This window comes from Cajanus cajan, chromosome 9 (assembly GCF_000230855.2).
Source record: "Cajanus cajan strain Asha chromosome 9, NIPB_CcT2T_4, whole genome shotgun sequence".
NCBI classification, from domain to species: Eukaryota; Viridiplantae; Streptophyta; class Magnoliopsida; order Fabales; family Fabaceae; genus Cajanus; species Cajanus cajan.
In genome coordinates, this window is record NC_138525.1 from 53,758,740 (window position 1) to 53,770,807 (window position 12,068).

Sequence of the window (12,068 nt, forward strand, 5' to 3'; positions counted from 1 at the left end):
TCAAAACTCCACCAAGTGAGCCAAAGTGGTCTATTTTATTCAACTTAGGAAGACAATAATGGCCCCAAAACACAACAACAATAACATGGAACCATTGAATTAACCAGCACACCACAAATTATTTAGTACCTATGCCACAGGTACCACAGAGGAATATTCAAGCATCATCATGTCCTAAAAGCGCCAGAAGCATTTTCTCATAGTCACCAGTGGTGTCCTTCGCAACGGCACGTTCAAGAGGGACACTGTTCCTTCTTTGATACTCATCTGCTATAATTTTCAAGTCAACCTCGGCCCTTGTGGCCACAACTCTTGTAAGTGCTCCTTCATCAGTTCCTCGCCCGTTGACGGCCAAACGAAGAACCTTCTCAAAGTACTTCTCAGGATGGACCAAGCACTTCACAGTTGCTCGTAATAGAGCTAGGAACTCGTCCTTTGGATCAGCCTTCAGGTCCTGAAACATTGACCACAAAATGCACCTCAATCTAACCAGTTTCCATGAAACAAAAATGGGATGCTGTCAAAACTCCAATTGAGCAGTGGGGTGCACAACTTAAATACATTGTTCGTTTTTGACATATTTGAGGAGACTAAGTTACACTGACACCTCCTGAGATTTCATGAAATTGAATATAATTTTTGCTCTTTTAATATTTACAACAACCTCCCTTATAGGACAACACAGTATAATGTTTTTCAAACAATTAAAGGAGGTTTGTGTAATGTCTAAGGAGTGTTATAGTATAATTAATGTTTTCAAACAATTAAGAGGGTTAGTAGGGATAGAAAAAATAGGGGATGCGCATGCAATATAGGATGAACTATGTTACCTTGTTGATATCTTTTCCAAATGCATCTTTGTAGTGATTCAAAGTAGCATTAATCTGTGCTCTGCTCCTTGTGGCCAAAATCCTGATGAAGTCGTCATCATTATAAGCTTTATTTGTAATCTTCTCATGCAGCAATTTTGCCTCAGTTTTTGCCAGGGTCAAGTTGACCTCATCTCCTTCATACCGATAAGAACTAACCAGAGGTAGTAGTAACTAGAGAAACCAAATGTAAGCTAATTTTGACAGTTTGAAGTGAAGAGAGTGAGAAAAATAGTTAGATAGCCAAAAGAAAATCTCAAATATAGTTCAAACTCTTCATGATCAAAATACAAAATAAAAATTCAATTCGCGTTTGAGAAAATATGAATCTACATCCGGTCAATTGTTTCTGACAGAGGAAGCTCTAAAATATTTGATCATGCATTTTGTAATGTAGTTGACTTGAGGCTAATCAGAGGCCACAACCCACAATTCATTGAGATGAAACTAGGCCACATTAGTTTTGGTCAATCATCCATCATTTATTTTTTTTGCATCACTAAAACAAGTTGAACACATAGTAATGCATGATCCCCAGACAACATTAAATAATATGTAGTCTATCCAAACAAATAGATCATGACATTGCACAGGATCAGATAAATAGTTAGTGAGAACAATTAACTTTTAATGTTTATACAATTTACCTACTAACCATTTCTATTCCACTTAAAAAACACTCTAATGAGAACCCATTTAATGGAAATATTAATGCAAAATTTGACATATTCATAACAGTACAACAAGACTCTAAAATGCTTGTTTCAGGTTTCAACTAATAACTAGGATATGCCGGAGAATCAATACCTTACGGAAGTCCCCTGTTGTGTGATGAGCAACATCCTCCTCAAGAGACTTCTTATAAAGAGCATGGTAAGCTTTCCTTGCAGATAACAATTGTTCAGAGGACCTAGTGCAGGCTATTTCCACCAGAACCCTATTGCTTGCTGTCCATTTTTTAGTTGCCTCGTTTGCCAAAGTTGCATCACGTTCAGTGGAATCAAGTGTCCAAAGACGAACCAACCTCTAGTGAGGAGAAAATTCATGCACATCAAATTCAAAAACCCAATAAAGATAGGCATATTATTCCTACATGATAGTTTTATCATCAGTTTTCATCACCAGTTATGTCATGCTCCCCACTTAATCAGTTTAATATCTTCTTGAACTTGACCCTAAAGCAAGGTTTTAATTATAACTGTGTATTTAAATTTCAATAACCAAAACTCAGATAAAATCGGTGTTTTCTACAATCCCTCGAATGATGCTCATTTATGTATACATACAAGTACCAGAATAGGAACATGAACATCCTCATATATGGAAAGGGAGTGTATTTAACATGTGATACTTGATCCGGTGAATCACAATACAGAGTTATTCAGAGAAATATGCAATTATGGGAAAACTCTATTCCTGCACTGACCTCAAAATCACTGGTGAGTTCTTTGTCCAAGACCTTGAGGAGATCTTCTCCATGGGTCTGCGCATAAGTTTCTCGGATATGCTTCCTTTGTGTAGCATTCCTATGAGCCAAGATCGATATAATCAATCCCTCATTAGTTCCCCAACCTACAATTACATTTGGTTAATTGAAAACCCATCAAAAGTTAACACACAAGGAATGTATAAACCCATGACTCGATCCTTAAAGCTGAAAACAAAATCACAACATATAAAACACACTATTACCAAAACAACTCGAAAAAGCATAATCATGTAACCTGATCTTGAATTAGATTAAATGGTTCTTTCTGACAATCCAAACTCACTAATCATCAGGTAGACCATTCGTCCATACCATATATATAATATCACTTTAATCCAAAAAAGAACAAGAAGCATTTATGATCCAAAAAAGACCACTTTACAAATCAACAACACGTTCGATTATTAACAACCTGTACAGGTATATGCACATGCACAGATCGAACCACTACATGACTAGAAAAGAACAAGAAGCATGGTGTGAAATAATCTATTTATACTGATTAGATCATTAAAATTCAAAACAAAATTTGAAGAATGGTGAACCTGCAAAGGCTTTTCGTAGCTGCTCACAGTCATCGGCAACGGAGGGAGGAGATTGAGGCACCTTCAACGTCGACATTGTTGTTCTTCACTTTTCACAGAGTCTCTGCTATTGTATTATATTGTGGGAGAAAAAGACAATGGAGAAGGGAATAGTGCACAAAATTAAAGAATGGGTAAATTAAGTCAAACGTGGCTGTCCCACACGCGATTATGCGCAAATGCATGTTTTGAGACTTCGCCACGCCACATCTTATCCTCGTTTCACGTTGTGTTTGCCAATAGATCGAGAGAGAAATATGTCTATGGTCAATCCATTACATATTATGATGGATGGAGTGAGAGTGACAATGAGTTGCGAGACAAATGCCAATAATGTTGCTGTGGTGCCACGATAGTTCGGTGCTGACACAGCTAGTTGCTGACATGGGCTGCAAATGAATAGTTTATAGTGAAAATGTTATAGTTTCTACTTTCTACTTTCTGGATTCATCTAGATTCTCCACACAAAAAATTATTATTATTTTTTTTTTATTGTGTGTATGCATGTGAATATATGATGAGAATTAAGAAATTAAAAATAAAAATAACATTTTTTATAAATAAAAAATATAGATATACGTTAACTTTAGTTTAGGTATCCATTATTTAATTTTTAAATTTTGTAAAAAATTGCCCACTTATTTATATGATAAAATTTTTTAATTTAACAGCTGATTCATTAAAATTCATTTTAAATTGAACTATTGATTATATACTTAAAGAGATTTTTTGGTGTTAGACATGAAATTCTTCTAGTAAATCTCTAGTACCTTTAATTCAACAAATAAAATTTTAGGTCAAATTAGATATTACTGAATTTTGATTAATTAATAAGTGGACAGTAGTGTTTGTTTAAGAATCTTTGACATGTCATTGGTTCCCTGTCATAAATAAGAACACTTACTAATATGAGAACATCATAACAACTAATAACAATTTTTATATTAAAATAAATAATTTAGATTAAAATATTACAAATAAAATTATCACGTGATATTATTCTCATTTCATCTATTATTATTATCATCATCACTGTTATTACATCTACTATCACCTTCATTGTTATCATCACTACCATAACATCATTACCACAATCACATCTACTACTATCACCAACACTACCACTACTACTAACCCTATCAATTTTAAACATTTTTTAAAAGAATTTTTAACATTTACTTTGAGTCAACAAAATTTCTTAATTATTTTCTATTTGAAAAAAAATATAATAAATAAATGCATGTCAACATTTTCATGGACACATTTTATTATATAAATAAATATTATAAATCAATCATTACTAATAATTAACTCTAGAAGAAAATTAATCTTATTAATAATTAATTTTTAACTTGTATTTTGAATCGACAAAAAAAAATTTCTTAACTATTCCTTATCCAGACGAAATTATTTTGAGTAAGAGCTGCTCCAAATTTTCATAATCAATTTTAATGTTTATTTTGAGTAATTTTTTTTATTATTCTCTATATTAACGAAATATTTTGAAGAAAAATTACTTCAAATATTAATAATTTTATATATTTTAATAAAAAAATTTACCGATGTCAAAAAAACAAAAAGATAAAAGTTTTACTTTATGCATGTCAATGTTATTCTCCAAATCTTATTATTGGATGCATTTTATTATATAAATAAATGTTATAAATCAACTATTAATCATAATTAATTATAAAATGAAATTAATTTTATTAACAATTAATTTTTAACCTTTATTTTAAGTCAACAAAAAATTCCTTAACAATGTTTTTTTAACAACTTTATATGATAAAATATAATATATAAATAAAAATTTAAATTTAATATTTGTACAAATTGAATTCTCGCTATTAGAGCGATTTTATTGGATAAATTATTTGAAATGGGTATTAAAATATATCGTTGTTGAATATTTGGGTAGTTCGTTTAAAATTTAAAAAATGATAATAAAAAAATAATTAAAAAATATAATTTTAAGAAACAAATAGGAATTATTTATTTTAAAATATTTGAATATAGTAGTTTAGACAAATATATAAAAAAAAGTGAAAAAATATTTATTTTTACTAATTAATTAATATATATATATATATATATATTAAAAAATCTTAAACAAACAAGTCCTTATTTTTTTACTTATTAAAAACATATTTTATTACTTATTGAAAAAGATTTGTGCACAATAATATATATAGAAGATGTTGAAATTTATTTATGGACAATAATATATAGAAAATGTTGGAATTTGGTATACTATATATTGACAAGGAAATTATACTCATCTAATTACTTAAACTAATGAGTATAAATTTGATCACAAAAATTAAAAAAATTCAATCAATCAAACAATTTTCTATAACAAAGGGAGTCAGTTGTGCGGCATAAATGAATTTCTAATGTAATGTTTTATTAGCAAAGGATAGTATATGTGGATTTTCTATAACAAAATTAATAATAAATGGATTTTATTTTAGAGATTTACTAACAATATTTGGATATAGAAACTAAAATAATTTTTTTTCAAATTATAAAAATTAGAGAATAAATTTTAATTTTAAAGAATAAATTCAAATTGTCATTTAATTATTAATCTCCATGGTAAATAATAATTATGGTGTATATGGGTGTGAATTTCACTCCTTCGGTCGTTACTTTTTTTACTTGGTAAATAATCTTCTCATAGAGATTATGGTGTATAGTAACTAGTTGTAACTTGTAATTAAGTGAAATTGTTTGTAATTCATGCCAATGTAATAAACCTCTAAGTTGATCTTTGCTGATTATCTTATTAGTATGTCATTGATATCGTATCGAATACTATTAAGAGTGACTTTTCATTCTATAAACTTTTTTTTTTTTTTGAGAAAAATCATTCTACCAACTTTTAGAAGAAAAAAAATAAGAATCATTCAAATGATGGTTTTAGATTGAGTGACAATGTAAATTTTTTTATATTACCGGTATGCCCATTGAATCTATTAAAAATTAAATATTCTATAAACTATAATTTATTTAATATTTCATGAATATCTTCGATAGTATAATACTTTAATTTAATGTTTCTTTAAAATGTATCTTCAATAGTTTAATTTGACTTCTTACAGTAAAGTCGATCAGTACGATTTTGATTTACTTTTAAAAATGGTTATACTTGACTAAATTTATATCAAAATTTATTTACTTTAAATTTCTAAAGATATTTTTATGAATCCATGCACTCAGTATAATAGATAAAGTAGTCTAAGGATTAAATTTGTTGATTTTTGTTTTAACTATTTTGAAAATGATGTATACCGTAATTTATGATAGCTAAGTTGAAAATATAAAGTTTAATTACGAATGTAAAAACAATATCTCGTGTTTATTATTTAAAAAAAATTAACAATATACTCTTATTATTGATTAAAATTTATTAAAAATTATTAAAAAATAATAATAAATTTATCCTTTTCATTTAATGAGTTTTTGGTTATTTTATATTTATAATAAAAGAATATATTAAAAATTTATGGCTATGACCTACGTCATTGTTGGGGTGGGTTGACGATGAACAATTTGCAACAGAAGCCCCACATACCCCTCAATCTTTTTATTAGTTCACCCAATTTCCACGCTCTCATTATATATCAAAGTTGTTTGCTCACATAGGAGTAGGAGCTAACAAATTTATGTAGCAGCTTCAGTGCGTTAACAGAGAAAGACGAGAGCCACAAAAATGGCCGTTGATGCTTCAGCCAACGCCTTCAACGGCAACATAACACATTCCGTTCTCGTCACTTGCATCGTTGCTGCTTCCAGTGGACTCATTTTTGGATATGACATCGGAATTACAGGTTTTTCTTCTTAAATCTCATTCCTAATTATTTTCTTCCAAACTTATATTTCACCATTCACTATTCTTTTAATTAGTGATCCTAAGCATCCATACGAGTATAAGACTTTTTTTTTGGGCTTTAGTCCCTTATCAAGGACAACAAAGGAGGAACAAACTATTATGTGCCTATTCATACGTTTGGTGTGAGTTTCTTATTAATTGTTAGTATTTTCCATGAGTGAACTGTTACACCAAAAGAGAATGATAAACGATAAGAGGAAAAAGGGGTTTCTTATTAATCGTTAGTATTTATTTTCTGTCGGTATTCACCTAAACGTCAAACGTCGATAATTGGAACATTTGGTGAATAATTTTTCTTTTTTCTCTTCGTTCATCTACTCGTCAAGTCAAGCTGATTAATTAGTTGCAAGTCCAGGGAATCGGACTCTTTATTTAAATTATATATATATATATATATATATATATATGTATTAAAATGACAAAGTCGTGATTTAAGTTTAGACTTAGTTGTAAAATTGAGTATAATTTTTTTTATCCAATGCAAAATTTATTTCGAATTATTTGATTTAAAATTAATTTTAGTTAGAATTAATTTCTCATGTGTATTGTTTGGATGAATAGAAATAAAAAACGTAAAGAAATTTTTATATCTATTTATATGACGTGTGAAAAAGATTCAAAAGAGCGAGGATATAAATAAATAAATTTTACAAGAAAAACAATTTTATTCTAGTTTAAAAATAATTTATTAATTTATATTTGAAATATTTGAAACTGTTTACTTTAAAATCAATTTTTCATTTTTTTAAAAAAGTATATGTTATAAAATACTGTTTAATGTTTTAAGATATTAAAACATGAAATAAAAAAAGAGAGATATTTTGGTCCTATGAGAGAAGGAAGAACATATTTTGGGTTTCATGGAAATAACTTATTATTGGATATCAATTTGACCTAATGCAAATTAATTATAAATCTTGATGTATATCCAAATAATTTTATATCTTTATATGTCTTAAATAATTTTTATATGTTATTTTTAATCTATTGTCTTTATAATTTTTTTTATTACTTTTACACAATAGTTTTGGTATTATTATTGTTTGTGAACCCTAATATCACTATACGAATAAATAATTTCATGAATTTCTCGAAACATAAAATTGCACTTAAAGCCTGAATATGTCATTGGTCAAATTAAGTCATGTAAGATATAATAATTAATTAAAACTAATTGGGGTACGTTAAAGAAGTCCAGTTAAGATGTACTACCTAGCTAACCACGAACGCTTAGAACATTTTCCTTTCCTTGTTTCCTAAATCGAAATAAAGGAAACTAACATGTGATTCGTTTTGTTAGTTTAGTTTTCATTTGTATTACGCCAATGATTTTTACAAATATGTCCAAAATCTAAAATGATGATAGACAATTTCAGGAGGTGTCACTACGATGAAACCATTTCTTGAAAAATTCTTCCCATCCATATTGAGAAAGTCCGCTAGAGCTGAAACAAACGTGTATTGCGTCTACGACAATCAGTTGTTAACGTTATTTACGTCCTCCCTTCATCTGGCGGGACTAGTTTCGTCTCTCTTGGCCGGCCGGGTCACGACGGCGTTGGGTCGGAAAAACACCATGATCTTCGGTGGCTGTACCTTTTTCGCCGGCGCTGCCATTAACGGTGGTGCTGAAAATATTGCTATGCTCATCTTGGGTCGTATCTTGCTCGGCTTCGGAGTCGGTTTCACTAATCAAGTTAGTAAAATTTCATTTATAAATTCTTCTATCTCCAACCCTAATTATAAAAAATATAAAACAAATCATTAATTATAATATGATTGATTTTAATTAATTAAACATAATTTTTATTTTATTTTAAATAATTAATATATTTAATATTAATAATTGTTAAATTCCCTTTGATGTGTTGTGTTGTGTGACAATGAGGAAAGGCAACACCGGTGTATCTTTCGGAGATGGCTCCTCCGAAATGGCGAGGCGCGTTCAACACGGGGTTCCAATTCTTCATCGGAATGGGCGTGGTGGCCGCGAACTGCATAAACTACAGCACGGCGAGGGTGGCGTGGGGGTGGCGGCTCTCCCTGGGCCTGGCGACAGTCCCCGCAATGATCATGACAATCGGAGCGACCCTGATCCCCGACACACCGAGCAGCCTAGTCGAGCGGGGCCACGTAGAGCAAGCGCGAAACGCGTTGCGCAAAGTGAGGGGAGCCACCGTGGACGTGGACGCCGAACTGGAACAGCTGATTCAGTCGTGGAATGCTTCCAAGGCCGTGAAGGAGCAGGAGAGGTTGGTGAGCATATTCGAGAAGGAGTATCGGCCTCAGTTGGTGATGGCCTTTGCTATTCCCTTGTCTCAGCAGCTTACAGGGATCAACATTGTCGCTTTCTATGCGCCTAACCTCTTTCAGTCTGTAGGATTTGGCAATCACTCCGCTTTGCTTTCGGCGGTTATACTTGGACTCGTTAATCTTGCTTCCATACTTGTCTCAACCGCTGTTGTTGATCGCTTTGGTCGGAGATTCTTGTTCATTGTGGGTGGCCTTCAGATGCTTCTCTGCATGGTAATTAATTCACTTTTTTAATCAAAATACACATACATGCACCTACCTACCTACAGTCTACACTTGAGTTTAGACTACGTACTTAGCACATTCAATATTCTTTTTAAATAAATAATTCGCATTATTAGTTGATGCAGTGACATTGAATTTTGTTACTCTCTCTAACACTCTCACTTCATATAACTTTCCATGCCATCATTTTTTTATTTTTATTTTTATTTTTATTTTTTACAAAACAGAGAGGCATTTCCCCTAGTATAACTATAAAGGGTGTCCAACATCAAATATTACATTTACATCTATACACAAAATATTAGAGGGACCACCACCAAATATTTGTAGCGATCGATTGGCCATAATCGAGGTTGAAATATTGATTGGATATGTGATGATGCACTTGGTCTGGTACTAACATGTGTGATCATTGTGAAGCTTGGGGTGGCTGTTGTGTTGGCAGTGGTCAGTGGTGTTCATGGTACAGAGCACATGTCAAAGGGCAATGCCATATTGGTGCTGGTGCTGTTGTGTTTGTACGCCGCAGGTTTTGGTTGGTCGTGGGGTCCTCTCTGCTGGCTAATTCCGAGTGAGATTTTCCCCTTAAAGATCAGATCCACTGGACAAAGCATAGCCGTGGCTGTGCAGTTCTTAACCGTGTTTATTCTATCCCAGACATTCTTGACAATGCTATGCCACTTTAAGTTTGGGGCTTTCCTCTTCTATGCTTGTTGGATTGCACTCATCACCGTCTTTGTTATACTATTCTTGCCCGAGACTAAAGGAATTCCTTTGGATTCAATGTACAACATATGGGGCAAACACTGGTTTTGGCGCCGGTTTGTTGTTAAAGGACAGGTTAACCAAGATATATAGTCTTCTCATGGATTAGTAGTAGCACTGGTATGTTTGGTCTTGTGTGTAATTAAGCATAAAAACAAAATTCATTATTTGCATCTTCCTTTTCTTATGGCTACATGAATTGTGTCTTTAATTGCTTGAAATTCTACTACGATAAACGCTTATCTATTCTAACAATTGTCATGGATGTACTATCCTAGTTATGGAATTGTATGTTTATTTTTATCTGTTTTTTTGTCGATATGTATTAAATATCTTAAATTAATTAGATAAAAATAGTGTATATAAATGATAACACAAAATATTGGACTTAGTTAAACTCAAATATAAATTTTAAAACAATATTAAAGTGTTTGTAGATATTTAATATTTATAAATTTTACGTTTGAGATGTCATAAAAAAAATCAATATTTATTAATAAGATGACTATGTGGCCAAAATTATTATATACATGAGGAAGACAACATTCACCTTATAAACTAACTTTTTAAAAAGAAAAGGATTAAAAGCCTAAATGCAAATTTTAATATTATGAGAAGTTTTTTGTAAGTGCAAGGGCGTGTAATTTTATCAGTTTAGTACGTGTAAGTTAGCATTATAAGTGCAACATGGAAGATAAGCCCAATTGCTACAAAGATGTTTAACCTAAGTAAAATGTAACGCAAGTGATTCAGTGATGGTTGATCTAAGCTCAACGTAGCCCATGTGATATTGTAATGTTTAACTTAAACCCAATGAATAGCCCAAGTGATATAGTGATGTTTAAGTCAAGCATAACATAAACCAAGTGATGCAATGATGCTCACCTACGTATGATGAAGCTCAAGTAACATAGTGATGTTTCCCCCCAAAAGCCCAATGTAACCTAAGTGATACAGTGACGTTTAATCCAAACCCAATGAAACTCAAGTGATTAAAACTCAAATTCAATGCAACAAAAGTGATATAATGATGTTTGACCCAAGTCCAATAAAACCCAAATGCTACAATGATATTTAACTCAAGACTAATATAGACCAAATGATACAAATATGTTTGACCCAAATATATTGAAACACGTGTAATATAAAACATGTTTGATTTTTGAAAAAAAAAATTAATAAAAAAACTTTCAAGAATACTTTATAATTTGTATCCAAAAAGAATAGTTTAAATGAAATAGTGGTGTTTGATCCAAATCTTGTAAAGTCTAAATAATCCAATAATGTTTGAACCTGGCCCAATGTAGCCAAAGTGACTCGATGATGTTCGGCACAAGTCAACAAGTCTAATGTAGCCCAAATTATACCATGATGTTTGACCTAAAGCCAATGTAGTTTAAATGATAATGATGTTTGCTTAAGTATTATTATATATATATATATATATATATATATTCAAATAAATATTTACCATGCATATTGAATAGACAAAAATATTACTTATTTAAATATTTCTATATTAAAAAATGTTATTATATGTTATTAAATATGAATACTACAAAATATTATATTATATTATTAAATCAGAGTATTTCAAATTATAGGATGCAAAATATTCAACAATGCTTTATGAATTTAAATCAATTTAATATTAAAAATAACATAAATATATAATTTATAATAATTAATATTTCAAAGGAAACAATAGTTACATCCATTGCTAATTGATAGCGATAGATTTTGGTCAATAAATGTAGTGGCTATTTTGGCTTTTTCCAGTTTTCGATTAATGTTTGTGGTTGATTTGATTCACGTGTGTATATATATATGTGAATTTTTTTTTCTAAAATAAATTTTTTTAAAATATATTTACATAGGACTTCCACCCAAAATATTTACTAAACTAATACTCGTCAATGTTCACCATGAGA

At 30.6% G+C, this 12,068-nt stretch overlaps 2 protein-coding genes across 3 annotated transcripts; one reads left to right on the top strand and one right to left on the bottom strand.

Moving 5' to 3' along the window:
* Positions 1-16: 16 nt before the first annotated feature.
* On the bottom strand, positions 17-3,206 carry LOC109788650 (annexin Gh1). Its single transcript, XM_020347429.3, has 5 exons — positions 2,904-3,206; positions 2,296-2,441; positions 1,677-1,895; positions 831-1,043; positions 17-454 (listed from the first exon to the last, which is right to left on the bottom strand). Exons 1-5 carry the CDS (start codon positions 2,977-2,979, stop codon positions 158-160), a joined length of 951 nt encoding a protein of 316 aa, XP_020203018.2. The 5' UTR covers positions 2,980-3,206; the 3' UTR covers positions 17-157.
* A 3,275-nt stretch (positions 3,207-6,481) lies between these two features.
* On the top strand, positions 6,482-10,442 carry LOC109787771 (sugar transport protein 5). Of its 2 annotated transcripts, none has more exons than XM_083063786.1 (4): positions 6,482-6,772; positions 8,201-8,530; positions 8,728-9,360; positions 9,793-10,442. In XM_083063786.1, the coding sequence occupies exons 1-4, from the start codon at positions 6,755-6,757 to the stop codon at positions 10,228-10,230; spliced, it is 1,419 nt and encodes a 472-aa protein (XP_082919912.1). In that variant the 5' UTR covers positions 6,482-6,754; the 3' UTR covers positions 10,231-10,442. The 2 variants fall into 2 exon arrangements, with proteins under 2 accessions (XP_082919912.1, XP_020201931.2); XM_020346342.3 differs by having other exon boundaries at positions 8,211-8,530.
* Positions 10,443-12,068: the final 1,626 nt, after the last annotated feature.

Excerpts from the sequence above, each read along its gene's own strand:
- LOC109788650 (XM_020347429.3), bottom strand. The coding sequence starts at position 2,979 with ATGTCGACGTTGAAGGTGCCTCAATCTCCTCCCTCCGTTGCCGATGAC. Across the intron at positions 1,896-2,295 it reads AACTCACCAGTGATTTTGAG|AGGTTGGTTCGTCTTTGGAC; the intron begins GTCAGTGCAGGA and ends TCTCCTCACTAG. Across the intron at positions 455-830 it reads TTGGAAAAGATATCAACAAG|GACCTGAAGGCTGATCCAAA; the intron begins GTAACATAGTTC and ends TCAATGTTTCAG.
- LOC109787771 (XM_020346342.3), top strand. The coding sequence starts at position 6,655 with ATGGCCGTTGATGCTTCAGCCAACGCCTTCAACGGCAACATAACACAT. Across the intron at positions 6,773-8,210 it reads ATATGACATCGGAATTACAG|GAGGTGTCACTACGATGAAA; the intron begins GTTTTTCTTCTT and ends AGACAATTTCAG. Across the intron at positions 9,361-9,792 it reads TTCAGATGCTTCTCTGCATG|CTTGGGGTGGCTGTTGTGTT; the intron begins GTAATTAATTCA and ends ATCATTGTGAAG.